At 36.5% G+C, this 15,231-nt stretch overlaps 1 protein-coding gene across 1 annotated transcript in view; it reads left to right on the top strand.

The window, feature by feature from the left end:
• ATOSA (atos homolog A) overlaps positions 1–15,231 on the top strand; it is an 85,231-nt gene that overhangs the window by 63,578 nt on the left and 6,422 nt on the right. Inside the window, exons 6-9 of the mRNA XM_068964367.1 lie at positions 984–1,103; positions 4,789–4,868; positions 5,920–6,028; positions 10,622–10,780. Coding sequence (XP_068820468.1) covers positions 984–1,103; positions 4,789–4,868; positions 5,920–6,028; positions 10,622–10,780 — 468 coding nt within the window. The remainder of the gene's footprint in view (positions 1–983; positions 1,104–4,788; positions 4,869–5,919; positions 6,029–10,621; positions 10,781–15,231) is intronic.

Raw genomic sequence — 15,231 nt, 5'->3', positions numbered from 1 at the left:
CTAAATCCTTTCGCTATGATGTGAGATTAAGTGCTGTTACTAGCTAAAGTTTGCAAATGTGGACTCTAGGCCTAGAGAGGTTATATAACGTGCCCAAGGTAATAAAGCTAGGAAATGATAAAGCCAGGACCCATTAGTTCTTTCTGATTTATATTCATGTGTTTTCATGAAATTTTGATTTCTGAGTATAAACTTGCATAAATTCTTAAGAAATAGTCTATTTCTTATATCACTTCAAAAACATGGCACTGTGACTGTTTTAAGTATATTTTAAAATTCACATTTATATTCTTGTATCATGCACTAACTACCAAATTATATTTTCTGAGGAGGGCTCTTGCTATTGACATAGTTTCGTATTTTAGAATATTGTACTAATTTTTTCTAACTATGAGAAGTTATTTTTTTCACAAATTAAAAGAATTTAATATTAGCTTACTAATGTTAGACTAAGTATAAAATACATTGACCTGACATGCTGCAGTCCATGGAGTCACAAAGAGTCGGACACAACTGGGCAACTGAACAACAAGGCATACATTAGATGTACTTTCTTTATTTGAGTTTATTCAGCATCTAGAAAAAACTCTTAAACTCTGTTTTCTAATTAAAGTGTATATAAATGTGTGTATGTGGTCTTCTCTTGTGCCTCAGATGATAAAGAACCTGCCTGCCACTGCAGGAGATGCAAGTTCGGTCCCTGGGTTGGGAGAATACCCCAGAGAAGGAAATGGCAACCCACTCCAGTATTCTTGCCTTGAAAATCCCATGGTCAGAGGAGCCTGGCAGGCTACAGTCCATGGGGTCGCAAAAGAGTCGGACACAGCTTAGCGACTTAACAACAAATAATGAATATGTGTGTATAGATAGGTTTATAGGTCATTAACTTTACCACCAAGGATGTAATACCTCAGTACATATTAAGACTAAATCTAAAAACAAAAAACTTAAATGTTACTATTAAAATCTAATTCTTTTCCTAGAAGAAAACTATACCATTTAGACATTCAAGTGTCTGGCAGAAACATAATTTTCATTCCTTGGATGGAACCTCAACCAGAGCCTTTCATCCTCGAACTGGATTGCCTCTTCTTTCCAGTCCTGTAAGTGTTTTTCTCTTATTTTTTTTTCTCTTATTATGTAAAATGTTTGCAAATAATTTTATCCAAATTTTAATTGAAAATTTTAAATTAAAATACTTCAAAATAAATTTTTAATGGGAAATCATTTTACCTTTTGATATACTTAATAGCTAAATGTTAATATGGAAAAAGGAAAAGTGGATAAAATGCATTTATTATGTTGTGATTATAAAATTTGTCTGAAATTCTTAATGTCTAGCATATTAATTCTTACTAAATGTAAGGAAAATAAGTGTCAAGTATATTTTTTATAAATAGATTTGTGTTATAGTACTGAGCCTTGTTGACACTACCAGCTGAATCATCTGGGATTCAGATTTGTGGCTGTCTTTGACTTAGGACCTGTATAATTAATCATCTTGTTTTGAGATATAGAGGTTTCCCCTTTCTACATTTACAAATACAGATCTGAGTGTAATGGTTAACAGCTTTGTTTTGGAGTCACACCAGTTATTCTCTAGCCATGTGATGTTCAGTTCAGTTCAGTCCAGTTGCTCAGTCCTGTCTGACTCTTTGCAACCTCATGAATCGCAGCATGCCAGGCCTCCCTGTCCATCACCAACTCCCGGAGTTCACTCAGACTCACATCCATCGAGTCAGTGATGCCATCCAGCCATCTCATCCTCGGTCGTCCCCTTCTCCTCCTGCCCCCAATCCCTTCCAGCATCAGAGTCTTTTCCAATGAGTCAACTCTGCGCATGAGGTGGCCAAAGTACTGGAGTTTCAGCTTTAGCATCATTCCTTCCAAAGAAATCCCAGGGCTGATCTCCTTCAGAATGGACTGGTTGGATCTCCTTGCAGTCCGAGGGACTCTCAAGAGTCTTCTGCAACACCACAGTTCAAAAGCATCAATTCTTCGGTGCTCAGCCTTCTTCACAGTCCAACTCTCACATCCATACATGACCACAGGAAAAACCATAGCCTTGACTAGACAAACCTTTGTTGGCAAAGTAATGTCTCTGCTTTTCAATATGCTATCTAGGTTGGTCACAACTTTTCTTCCAAGGAGTAAGCGTTTTTTAATTTCATGGCTGCCATCTGCAGTGATTTTGGAGCCCCCCAAAATAAAGTCTGACACTGTTTCCGTGACGTTAGTTGAGAAATATTATCTTTCTGAGCCTCAGTTTCCTCATCTGTAAAAAGGGAATGATAATGTCTGCTTTAGTGTTAGGAGGATGATTAGTATCATTCCTGACATATGGTAAGCATTTGATAGTTAGTCACTAGTGCTGCCATTTCAGTTAAACTAAAGGTAAGCTGTTATTTTGCTACTAATATAAAATAATTTTTGTTTTTATGTGAGTTTTTAAAGTAAAGGCAAAGCATATGTTTAAAAAATAATTTTTGAATAAGAGATCTAGATTTAAATTGTATCTAGGACCTTAGGTATTTGTTTTAGAGAAGTTGAATTCCAAACGATATAAAATAATCCCAAATATTTGACCTATGTATGAGGTGCTTTCAAAATACCCAAGTGATCAGGAAACAAACTTGCATCATGCTGGTGTAAAGACCACTACATGCAGAATTCTGTTCAATATGGTGGACTGAGTTGATACAAGATCCTTCTTTCCTAAACACAGAAATACTGGATAAAATATAATACAACTTCTAAATACATAATATAGTATATGAGCAGGAAAGACACATTTCTAAATACTAACTAGGGGTGAATTAATTATGGCTTTCCAGAATATCTAAATCTAATATAATGCTAAGATTTAATGTTCCTGCTGGGTCAGGAGTCAGGTCTATACCAATCATAGCTGAGACCTAAAACCAAACTCCATAAAGCCAGAACAGAAGAGGACAGCCATTCTAGAAATGGGAGAGAGGAGGGGGAAAAATCACCTATTTAATTAAAAGGTACAACAGGAAGGTATAGATTAGATGGGAAAACAAGCCCCCCAAAGAATTTGGACCTAAGCCTAAATCACCCCAAGATAGGGGGCTCCAAATTTGTGCTATATATGAGAAAACATGAGATTATCCCACATCTATAACCCATGGCACCAAGGATTTATTTTCAACAATAGCTCCTGCTAAAGATGATCTCAGGGGAATTAAAATTACAAATCACCTTAAAAGACTCAACAAGAGAAAGAAGGAAGGGAATTCATATTTAGGAATCTTGTTATCAGAGCAGCATGAAAGAGAATTAAAAATAATTCTTTGTAAAATTTTCCAGGATATAAATGAAGATAAAGACAGGGAACTGAGATAACAGTACATGTGGAATTGGAAAAATAGAAATGAAAAATATAATTGAAGTGTACACATATGTGCACATACCCATATACATGAATTAAATGGTGGACTGAAATCATCTGAATAGAGATTTAATAAATAGATAGACACATGTTAAGAAAGCACCTGGAATAAAGTGCAGAAGGAAAGACAGATGGTACAGTATGAAAGTGGCCTGGAGGATAAAATGAAATGTTCAATATAAGCCTAGTAGAAATTCCAAAAGGAAGACTAGATAAAGAAAATGCAGTATTAGAAGAAATTAAAGTAGAAAATGTTCCTGAATTGAAGACATGAGAATTTGGATTGACTATTTCACATTAAGTTCTGACTCCAAAATATAGCATGGTATACTTATACAACTCTCAAAAATATTGAGATTTTTTAGACTTTCAGTATCATCTGTTTCACAAATTAGACCAATCACTCAGATACTTTAATACATATTTAACTTTAATTTTAGAGACAAATTCATCTAATCTGCATGTTGTATGTGATTTTACCTTTTAATTTACACTGGGGTCTTTGACTTTTAGAATATTTTGAGCTAGTTGGTGGTTTGTCTTAAATGTAATTTGGTGTACAATAGTGATTGAAAATCCAGAATAGTATTTTTCAAACCTATTCTCTGCGAAGCCCCAGCCAGGCATCTTAGAAATGTGCACTGGGGTAAGGATAGGTAAAGGAACAGTGGAGTTGCCAGGACCCCAGGCTCCCATCACCGTTTAATTCTTTTGCCCCCTTTTATTGTAAAGCTATAAATCATTTATTTCTACCACATTCAATACAGAAGTATGTAAAGTAAAAAGTAAAAATCTTATTCTATATTAAGATTACATGTAAAACTTGGTTTTAGAGAAAACTGGTTCTGATTCTTTATTTATTTATTTGACTGCACCAGGGTCTTAGTTGTGGCATGTGGGATCTAGTTCCCTGACCAAGGATCAAACCCAGGGCCCTGTATTGGAAGCCCAGAATCTTAAGACACTGGACTGACTACCAGCGAAGTCCCCGGTCTGGTTCTTAAAGAAAGTCAAAACCTAGGGAATTCCCTGGTGGTCCAGTGATTTGGACTTGGCACTTTCACTGCAGTGGCCCTGGTTAATCTCTGGTCAGGGAACTAAGATCCTGCAAGCTTCGAGGCATGGCCAAAAAAAAAAAAAACCAGTAAAAGTGCTTTTATTAATCGTTTGTTTATTTTTTAACTAGTTAATAAAATGAAGACATAGGGACTATATGTAATAAAAAGGGTGATTTTAAGTACACTATTAAGAGAGAAGTTGTATTATTTTTTAAGATATGCTTAGCTTTCATTTGAAATTTGTTTGATCAATTCAAGAAAAAAATACAGTCTTTTGAAATTCTTTTGAAACCTAACAAGTGATTATTTTAACCTTAGGTTCCTCAAAGAAAGGCACAATCAGGTTGCTTTGATCTGGATTCTTCATTCCTGCATCTGAAAAGCTTATCATCTAGAAGGTATTTATCTCAAAATTCATTTGTATATATGAAATAATATTATAGAAAATTCTAGCCTTTCATAGTAAATGATGTTGATTCTGAAAATAAAAATTTTAACAGGAATCTTATTTTTCAGTTTATCATTTTCAAGATGATTTCACACACTCAGTTATTAAAGATGAGATGCATAGCTAACTATATAATGGTATCATAATAAACAAACACTTAACATTGGTTTTAACATTTAAGTGGGTTTGTCTGCTTCTGGTCATTCACCTCCTCCTTTGTCTTATACACCTTTGCAAAACAGCCTTGGCAGTTTGTTCCATGTTGACAAATAATACTCTCATTATATTCCTTAGTCACACAATTTTGCTTTGTATTCTAGTTCTTAACTTAAAATGAAGATTGATATAGAAGACTGCATTCAGTTCAGTTCAGTCGCTCAGTCATGTCCGACTCCTTCTGACCCTTTGAACTGCAGCACGCCAGGCCTCCCTGTCCATCACCAATTCCTGGAGTGTACCCAAACTCATGTCCATTGAGTCGGTGATGCCATCTAACCATCTCATTCTCTGTCGTCCCCCTCTCCTCCTACCTTCAGTCTTTCCCAACATCAGGGTCTTTTCAAACGAGTCAGCTCTTCACATGAGGTGGCCAAAGTATTGGAGTTTCAGCTTCAACATCAGTCCTTCCAATGAACACCCAGGACTGATTTCCTTTAGGATGGAATGGTTAGATCTCCTTGCAGTCCAAGAAGACTACATTACACTACTATATATTTCCAGTAGATGCTTCTATGTGATATGTTATAAATTCCACCTTGAAATCTAGGATGCTTTATATATATTCTTTATCAAATACAATAACAAAGATTATAAAATCCAGAATTTAAGATATTTCATATCTTAACATTTGATTACATTAAATTTTTATTATGATACTTTAAGTAAAATTGATCAGATCTTCCTAATTTAGTTTTGTACAAAAGTAAATTAGAAAACATTATTGTTAATGTGCCCATTTGCTGATTTGTTCTTTTTTAATTTTTTGTTCTGTTTTTAAATAGTCCTCAACCATGTTTAAACATTGAAGATGATCCAGATATTCATGAAAAACCACTTCTCAGTTCTAGTGCTCCACCTGTAACAAGTCTTAGTCTCTTAGGAAATTTTGAGGTAATGTTTTTTAAAACTATTTTAAGAGTTGATGTTTCTTAACCTAGATCCATGGTGCTGTATCATTTGTTTTTGAAAAGGAAATAAATAGATTATATTTTTCTAAAGCCTTGAAATCACCTTCTTTCCTTCCTTTCCTATTTTTCCTTTTTCTTTTTTCCTTTTCCCTTTCCTTTTCATGACAAGTGAAGTTGGGAGATTGTTGGCAGTGATAACGTACAGTTGGGTAGCTGGTGGGAAAAGATGGAGCACATGGGTGAAATCAGGTTGGATGGAGGTATCCGTTACTCTACCTGGAAAATAGACTTGACCACATCTTATCTGGTAAAACTGTCTCTGGGATCCAGAAGGGATTGATGATGGGCTGATAGAAGCTGATTCATCATCAAAGGAGGTTGATTTTCAAAATCAAATGATTCTTTGTACTTTATTTGCAACTTCTCTGTAAATCTTAATTTATTCTAAAATGAGATTATTTTTGAAAAGTTAAATGGTCTCTCATACATGTGCTGCTTTATTTAATGACTGTTGTACTTGAGATCAAGTATATCAAGGGTTTAGTAGTCTTCAATTAGAAAAGTCTTAAACATTGTACTTGTAAATGACATTAAAAATTTTTTTATTGAAATACAGTTGATTTACAATGTTGTATTAGATTATGCTATATAGCAAAGTGAATCAGTTGTAAATATGCATATATCTACTCTTTTTTAGATTCATTTCCCATATGGGTCATTACAGAGTATTGAGTAGAGTTCCCTGTGCAGTACAGTAGGTCCTTCTTAGTTATCTGTTTTATATGTAGTAGTGTGTATATATTAATCCCAATCTACCAATTTATCCTGCCCCACTTACCCCCTGTAACCATAAGTTTTTTTTCTACATCTTTAACTCTTTCTGTTTTGTAGATAAGTTCATTTGTACCTTCTTTTTAGATTCCACATCTAAGTGGTACTATATTTTACTTATCTTTACCTGACTTACTTCACTTAGTGTGGTAATCTCTAGGTCCCTCCATTTTGCTGCAAATGGCATTATTTCATTCTTCTTGTGACTCAGTATTACTCCATTGTATATATGTACCACATATTCTTTATCCAATCCTCTGTTGATGGACATTTAGGTTGCTTCCATGTCCTGACTATTGTAAATAGTGCAACAGTGAACATTAGGGTGCGTGTATCATTTTGAATTACAGTTTTCTCCAGGTATACCAGTGGGATTGCTGGGTCATATGGTAGCTCTATTTTTATTTTTTTAAGGAACCTCCATACTGTTCTTCATAGCAGCTATACCAGTTTACACTCCCACCAACAGTGTTTTTAAAGAATTCCTTGACAGTCTAGTAGTTAGGACTCCCTGCTTCCACTTCAGGGAGTAGAGTTTCAATCCCTAGTCAGAGAACTAAGAAACTGCATGCCATGAGGTACAGCCAAAGAATAAATGAATGATTTTGTATGTATTTATGGGTGTGTGTGTGTGTGTGTGTGTGTGTGTGTGTGTGTATACACACATTCCAATCCCAAAGAAAGGCAATGCCAAGGAATGCTCAAACTACCGTGCAATTGCACTCATCTCACATGCTAGTAAAGTAATGCTCAAAATTCTCCAAGCCAGGCTTCAGCAATACGTGAACCGTGAACTCCCTGATGTTCAAGCTGGTTTTAGAAAAGGCAGAGGAACCAGAGATCAAATTGCCAACATCTGCTGGATCATGGGAAAAGCAAGAGAGTTCCAGAAAAACATCTATATCTGCTTTATTGACTATGCCAAAGCCTTTGACTGTGTGGGTCACAATAAACTGTGGAAAATTCTGAAAGAGATGGGAATACCAGACCACCTGACCTGCCTCTTGAGAAATCTGTATGCAGGTTAAGAAGCAACAGTTAGAACTGGACATGGAACAACAGACTGGTTCCGAATAGGAAAAGGAGTACGTCAAGGCTGTATATTGTCACCCTGCTTATTTAACTTCTATGCAGAGTACATCATGAGAAACGCTGGACTGGAAGAAACACAAGCTGGAATCCAGATTGCCGGGAGAAATCTCAATAATCTCAGATATGCAGATGCCACCACCCTTATGGCAGAAAGTGAAGAGGAGCTAAAAAGCTTCTTGATGAAAGTGAAAGAGGAGAGCGAAAAATTTGGCTTAAAGCTCAACATTCAGAAAACGAAGATCATGGCATCCGGTCCCATCACTTCATGGGAAATAGATGCAGCAACAGTGGAAACAGTGTCAAGACTTTATTTTTTTGGGCTCCAAAATCACTGCAGATGGTGACTGCAGCCATGAAATTAAAAGACGCTTACTCCTTGGAAGAAAAGTTATGACCAACCTAGATAGGATATTTAAAAGCAGAGACATTACTTTGCCAACTAAGGTCCGTCTAGTCAAGGCTATGGTTTTTCCTGTGGTCATGTATGGATGTGAGGGTTGGACTGTGAAGAAGGCTGAGTGCCGAAGAATTGATGCTTTTGAACTGTGGTGTTGCAGAAGACTCTTGAGAGTCCTTCGGACTGCAAGGAGATCCAACCAGTCCATTCTGAAGGAGATCAGCCCTGGGATTTCTTTGGAAGAAATGATGCTAAAGCTGAAACTCCAGTAGTTTGGCCACCTCATGCAAAGAGTTGACTCATTGGAAAACACTGATGCTGGGAGGGATTGGGGGCAGGAGGAGAAGGGGACGACCGAGGATGAGATGGCTGGATGGCATCACGGACTCAATGGACACGAGTCTGAGTAAACTCCGGGAAATGGTGATGGACAGGGAGGCCTGGCATGCTGCGATTCATGGGGTCGCAAAGAATCAGACACGACTGAGCGACTGAACTGAACTGAGACTTCCCTGGTGGCTCAGTAGTAAAGAATCCACCTGCACTGCAGGAGCCGTGGGTTCAATCCTTGGGTCAGGAAGGAAATGGCAACCCACTCAAGGATTCTTCCTGGGAAATTCCATGGACAGAGGAGCCTAGAGGGCTATAGTCCATAGGGTCTCAAAAGAGTTGGACATGACTTAGCAACTAAACAATAGCAGTTGGTGTATATATATGTGTGTGTGTTGTGTATATATACATATGTATGTTTGTATGTATATATATGCATGTAGGACAGAGGAGCCTGGCGGGCTACAGTCCATGGGGTCGCAAAAGAGTTGGGCACGACTTAGCAATTAAACAACAACGATGTGTGTGTGTGTGTGTGTGTGTGTGTGTGTGTGTGTACATATGTATGTTGTATGTATATATATGCATGTATGAAAACATATCCTGAAGAAGGACATGGCAACTCACTCCAGTATTCTTGCCTGTAGAATCCTATGGACAGAGCAGCCTGGCAGGCTACAATCCATAGGGTTGCACAGAGTCAGATACTACTTAAGCAACTTAGCATGCATGCATGCATAAACACATATATAACCACCAATCACCTTGTTCAACTGGCTTATTAATTTTGTTCATGGGGGGAGATTTTTGTATGTAGATTTCCAAATCATCTATAAATAGGAAAGGTTTTATTTTTTACTTTGTAATTTGTATGCGTTTTATTTCCTTTTCTTGTAGTTTTACACTGAATAGGGCCTAGCATGCATGCTGCTGCTGCTGCTAAGTCGCTTTAGTCGTGTCCGACTCTGTGCGACCCCAGAGACAGCAGCCCACCAGGCTCCCCCATCCCTGGGATTCTCCAGGCAAGAACACTGGAGTGGGGTACCATTTCCTTCTCCAAGCATGCATGCTAGTATATTCATTTAAAAATCTAAAGTCAGAGACTACTTTGGATCATTGACATGGTCTTTTTGACCATGGAACTTGAGAATTGCTGATGTCTCTTTCAAATTTAGACTCATGAGAGCTTGGAGTGTTTCTTTTCAAAGAATTATTGAATCAAAGAAATGCTACTCACATTTCATGATGTATGCATAAAGAGAACTTGTGAAAAGATTTACTTTTTTCTCATACCTGAGCAGATAAATATTAAATAACAGAGTGGTTTCCTCAGTGAATGAACTTGGGAGAGATGGATAAGGAGCTTCTCTACTGCTTTTATTTATATACTCTTAAATATTCTCCCCAACATGTATTTGCTGTTTTTTAAATTAAACTGAAAAATAAAACATATGTCACATACAGCAGTTTTTAAGAAGCACTTGTTTGTCAAAGCTGAGTACTTGACTTTCTGTTTTGATGCAACTTCTGTAATATAACCTGTTAACAAGCTTTCAAGTGCTTCTCTGTGGTTAGCACTAGGAGTATACTCTGTGAGGAATAAGAAAATTCATAATATTATACTTGCTCTGGTAGAGCATATTTTTCTTCACAGAGATAAGAATAACTTATTACATAATTATGTCTAAACAGTGGTTAAGTTTAAAGATAGTTCAGTGTAGATTGGAATAGTAAGAAGGCCAAACTTTATATGATTGATGTGGGAGGAAATTGATTTCTGGTCAGATGAACTTTTGAAATGAGGGCATGGCAATGGCAGTGACCACTCTCCTAGTGCCAGAAAGCATAGTTAACATATTTCTTTAAATAGAAAGAACGTGTTAACTTTTAATTGTTCCTTAAAATTTATTTTATCTTATCTCCCAGGAGTCTGTCTTGAACTATCGTTTAGATCCTCTCGGCATTGTTGATGGCTTTACTGCAGAGGTAGGGGCAAGTGGTGTCTTCTGCCCCACCCATTTGACTCTTCCAGTTGAAGTGTCATTCTACAGTGTTTCCGACGATAATGCTCCCTCTCCTTATATGGCAAGTATTTTTCAATTGTCTTCTGCTGAAATCAGCCATCTTAATGACAAATGCCTTTAAGTTTAAAGAGATTTAGTACTGCTTTGGTACAATGCCTGAAAATATAAACCAATTCTTAAGAGTGGATTGAGGGCCAAATAGAGACAAATATGCCAAAACAGCACCTTACAACTTCTTTCTGAGCAAGCTCCAATGACAGATATCCTCTCTTGTATTTGAGATGATTCTGAAAATTTACTTGTTTTATGTAATTCGAAGAAATGATAAAATTTTAACTAGCGACACTGTAATTCCATATCTTGGTGAGTTCACACAAATTCTTAAGTTCTTACTGTGCACTCTAGTCCTATCAGTGTTGCCTTCACTATGAGCCTCATCTCGGTAGTTTAAATAAGGATTTAGTGACCTACGTTTTCTGTGAAACCGTTTCACTCCCTTTCTCCTGTTTGGTTTATCTTTGGACCATTTTTTTTTTCCAGTCCCAATCCTAGGATCCCTAAAACAGACGAGGATACTGTATTACACAGTTTATTTCTTTAGCTCTGAATGTGGCCTTGTGTAGTTTCTTGAAATTGATGGATAAATTGGCCCAGACCCGGGGAATGCCAAGGGTGAGACTTTACACCAGAAGCTGCCTGGTTTCCTGAGGCTCCGACTTGAGAGCGTCTAACAGCACAGCCCTGCTGATCAGAGTTAGGGAAGAATGAGGAATCTGTGCAGAGTACGTAAACTGATTTATGACAATTAGCCACAAATGCAAGCTATTCTGAATCTACCCTCAGGACGGCAAACAAGTTTACCTGCTTGCTAAATATGGCCAATAACATCAAGTAGAAATGAATTTGGACTTCTCTGGTGGGTCAGTGGTAAAGAATCTGCCTGCAGTATAGGAGACCTGGGTTCGATCCCTGGGTTGGGAAGATCCCCTGGAGGAGGGCATGGCAACCCACTACAATATTCTTGCCTGGAGAATCCCATGGACAGAAGAGCCTGGTGGCTACGGACCATGGGGTTGCAAAGAGTTGGACATGACTGAGCAACTGAACAACAGAACAGGATTTTTTAGCTCAGTGGGCATGAATTTAAGCAAACTCCTAAAGATAGTGAAGGACAGGGAAGCCTGATGTGCTGCAGTCTGAGGTCTCAAAGACTGAGTGACTGAACAACAACAAGGTTCTTTAGAATACTAGCTGTGTCTGACTCTGTGCCAATGTTTTAGTGGTGAGTAAAACACCTCAGGGGAATAAGAGCAGCGTCTTGAACCTTAAGATCCTATAATTTTATCTTTCTCATTTTTTTATTCCAGCAGATTTGAGGATAAAATAAGCCCTCAACTGCAAAAATGATACCAGGTCCTGGTGTGTGATTACTGTCAGCCTCTTTCCAAAAGACAAGTCAGTGGCTACTAATACAAATGTTTAAGAAGTTTACACTGATGGTATAAAATATGGAGTCAGATCAGGGTTTTTATGTTAGGCCTTACTTTGGGAAATACAAATTTCAATAGACATAGACATATATGTTTCTGGTCTTCCTATTTGAGTTTCCTAGCTTATCACCTGATCCAGTTTCTTTCTTTCCTTCCTTCTTTCTTTCTAATATCCTTTTCCCCCCATCTTCTAGATTCTCAAGGACATTAGCAACAGTGGATTTTGTTATGAATAAAAGCTATGAAAAGGAAATTCTATTACATAATTGAGAGTCAGGAGTCTGTGTGTTTCATACTTTAATCAAAAAAGCACAATGATGTAATCATTTATTCAAAGTTTTCTTTCTTTGATAATAATCACATTTGTGAGTAATAATCATGAAGATGCATAACAATGGTTGTTACAAAAAACAGGCTCAGTTCTTCACAAACTTGCCCAGTTATCATATCCACCAAACGATATTCACTTAACATAGAAAGATATATCCACTTTTCAGTATAATTTTGAAAAAAAAAAACCTTAATTTTAGATAATGGAAAATATTGAAATATCATTAAGATAAGCTCAATATCAAAAAACATGCATACTGAATGCTTACAGTATTAAAATACATCTATAAAGATGCCCAGTTTGCTTTACTAGAACATCAAGGAGTCTCATTAGTTTCACATATTCTGTTGGCACATACTAATATAGAAATGGAAAGATAAGGTCTGAGGTCATTAGTGTACAGAGTTCCTGACGACCGTTAGGGGAGTTAGAAACAAGATAAAAGAGTGAATTGCCTGAAAATGAGCTCAAAAAATATCTTGGTGTGAAATTCATGAGCAAGAGGTAATTTGAACTGTGCTTTAGAAAAAGCAAAACATTTGTCCTTGACCTTGGTTGACATCTAAAAAAAACGAAGGATTAAGAGGTAAAGGATTTTATCATGCTGTCTCCAGAAAGTACATCCAGGTGATCAGAGATTTTGAATAAATATTGAAAAGAGTTTAAATTAGGTTAAGTTAGTATATCCTTTAAGAATCTTTTACTTTTCTCTGATAATTGTCTTTAATAAATTTTCCATTATGTAATTTTTTACTCATTAAAAATGAGTTGCCTTTGCAAATGACCCAGTCCAAATCTCAGATCACAGATCTTTCCTACTGTATATTAATAAAATTAATCTTGTTTTTTAGGGAATCTTATTTATATTTTGGTAGTTGTCTGTTTTCAAAGGACTGATCATGTTTTGATAAGGTAGTATATATCATAGGCCAGTGGAACTGAGACACCAAATCCCTCTTTGTTACTCTAATAATGACCTTGGGACTTCTCATAACAAATTATACAGTTGACTCACAAAAGTGAAATTTTAGCACAGAAAATTCTGTCTTTGTGGTGTGGAGATAGTATCAGGCTTTTCATTAAACAATTCCTTTAAGATTAGCTGAAAGCCAGATAAATCTCTCTCTCCAGTCCAGTGTTAATGGTAAGAATATTCTCCAAGTGTTAGGTGATGTGACATTTCACTGTTTAGAAACTATTGCATGGTGATACCAGTTAGAAAGGTCTAAAGCAGGTTTGCTCATGGCAGCGTCATGGTATGACTTGCATTATGATCATATTAACAACACCGTAGGGGCTTCTCTGGTGGCTCAGTGGTAAAAAAAATTCAGCTGACAAAGCAGGAGACACAGCTTCAATCCCTGGTCCAGGAAGGTCCCACATGCTGCGGAACAACTAAGCCTCTGTGCCACAACTATTGAGCCTGTGCTCTAGAGCCCAGGAACCTCAACTACTGAGCCCATACACCACACCTACTGAAGCCTATGTGCCCTAGAGCCTCTGCTCTGCGACTAGAGAAGCCACCACAATGAGAAGGCCGCACGCAACAAAGAATAGTCCCCACTCACTGTAACTGGAGAAAAGCCTGTGCGGCAATGAAGACCCAGCACAGCCGAAAATAAATAAATTAATTGATTTTTAAAAAGCAACACTATATATTTTATATATTTTTTCTATTTGTAATTAGCCATATTAAGATATCTTCCTTCAGTTTTACTTAGTTTTGCATATTTTCTATTACACAATCACTTGAGAAAGAGTTTTTGTGTAAGATTTTGACCAAATTGAGTTCTTCTTAATCCTTCTATTCCATTCTAAAATGCCAGAAGGAAATGTTTTTCTTCCTTATGTTATATACAGCAATTTTCTAGGTATAAATATTAATATGCCAACCGATTAAAATAATGAAATTGTTAAAATAATAAATTTAATAATGATACTAATGAAATTCCAAATACTTTCCTAATCTCTTTATAAAATTCCAAACTTGCCATTGTCAATACTAGTCTTACATTGCTTAGAAATTTTGTGAAGTGTTGCCTTAAAATTTGAGGTTTTAGAAAAATCTACATTCTTCCCATATAAATTGATGTATTATTATTATATTCTAAAAACTATTAGAATTATATTAAAGGAAATAAGTGCAGGCTTGGTAGTAGATTTTCCCTCACCAATATTCTTATATATATTTAACAGAGGATGGCAAGGAAATACAGTAGTGTATTGGCTGGAGTAATGTAATTAGAAAGGTAGCTATTATTTAGATATATTTTGCTTTTCTTTCTGGAACTAGGAAAAAGAGGAGCACTATATATACCATAGCATTTTTTCATGTAGAGAAAATTGTAAGAGAAAAATTATTAAAGCTTCATTACTGTTTTGGTTAGGGATGCAGTTTGTTAACATGCTGTTTTCATGCTTTAAATGACCATTGATATATCAGATTCATTAAGAACCACATGTCTTTTCAGTGCCCTTGAAATGAACATCAACATTTCCCATTATCAACATACTAATTTAATATTCTGATTGTCAAGTGCTGTTCACTTGAAGGTTAGGTATTCACATATTAGAGTCTGGCCTTCCTTTTTACCTTTGTCCCCTCCATTTTATCCCCCACCCCTACCCCTGGTCAGTCTTTCAAACCCAACAGAGATATTACCTGATAGGACAGTCCTATTTTATATTTAC

Source organism: Capricornis sumatraensis, chromosome 2 (genome assembly GCF_032405125.1).
Source record: "Capricornis sumatraensis isolate serow.1 chromosome 2, serow.2, whole genome shotgun sequence".
NCBI classification, from domain to species: Eukaryota; Metazoa; Chordata; class Mammalia; order Artiodactyla; family Bovidae; genus Capricornis; species Capricornis sumatraensis.
Note: the sequence above shows the minus strand (reverse complement) of the source record. Positions and strands in the feature narration are given on the sequence as shown.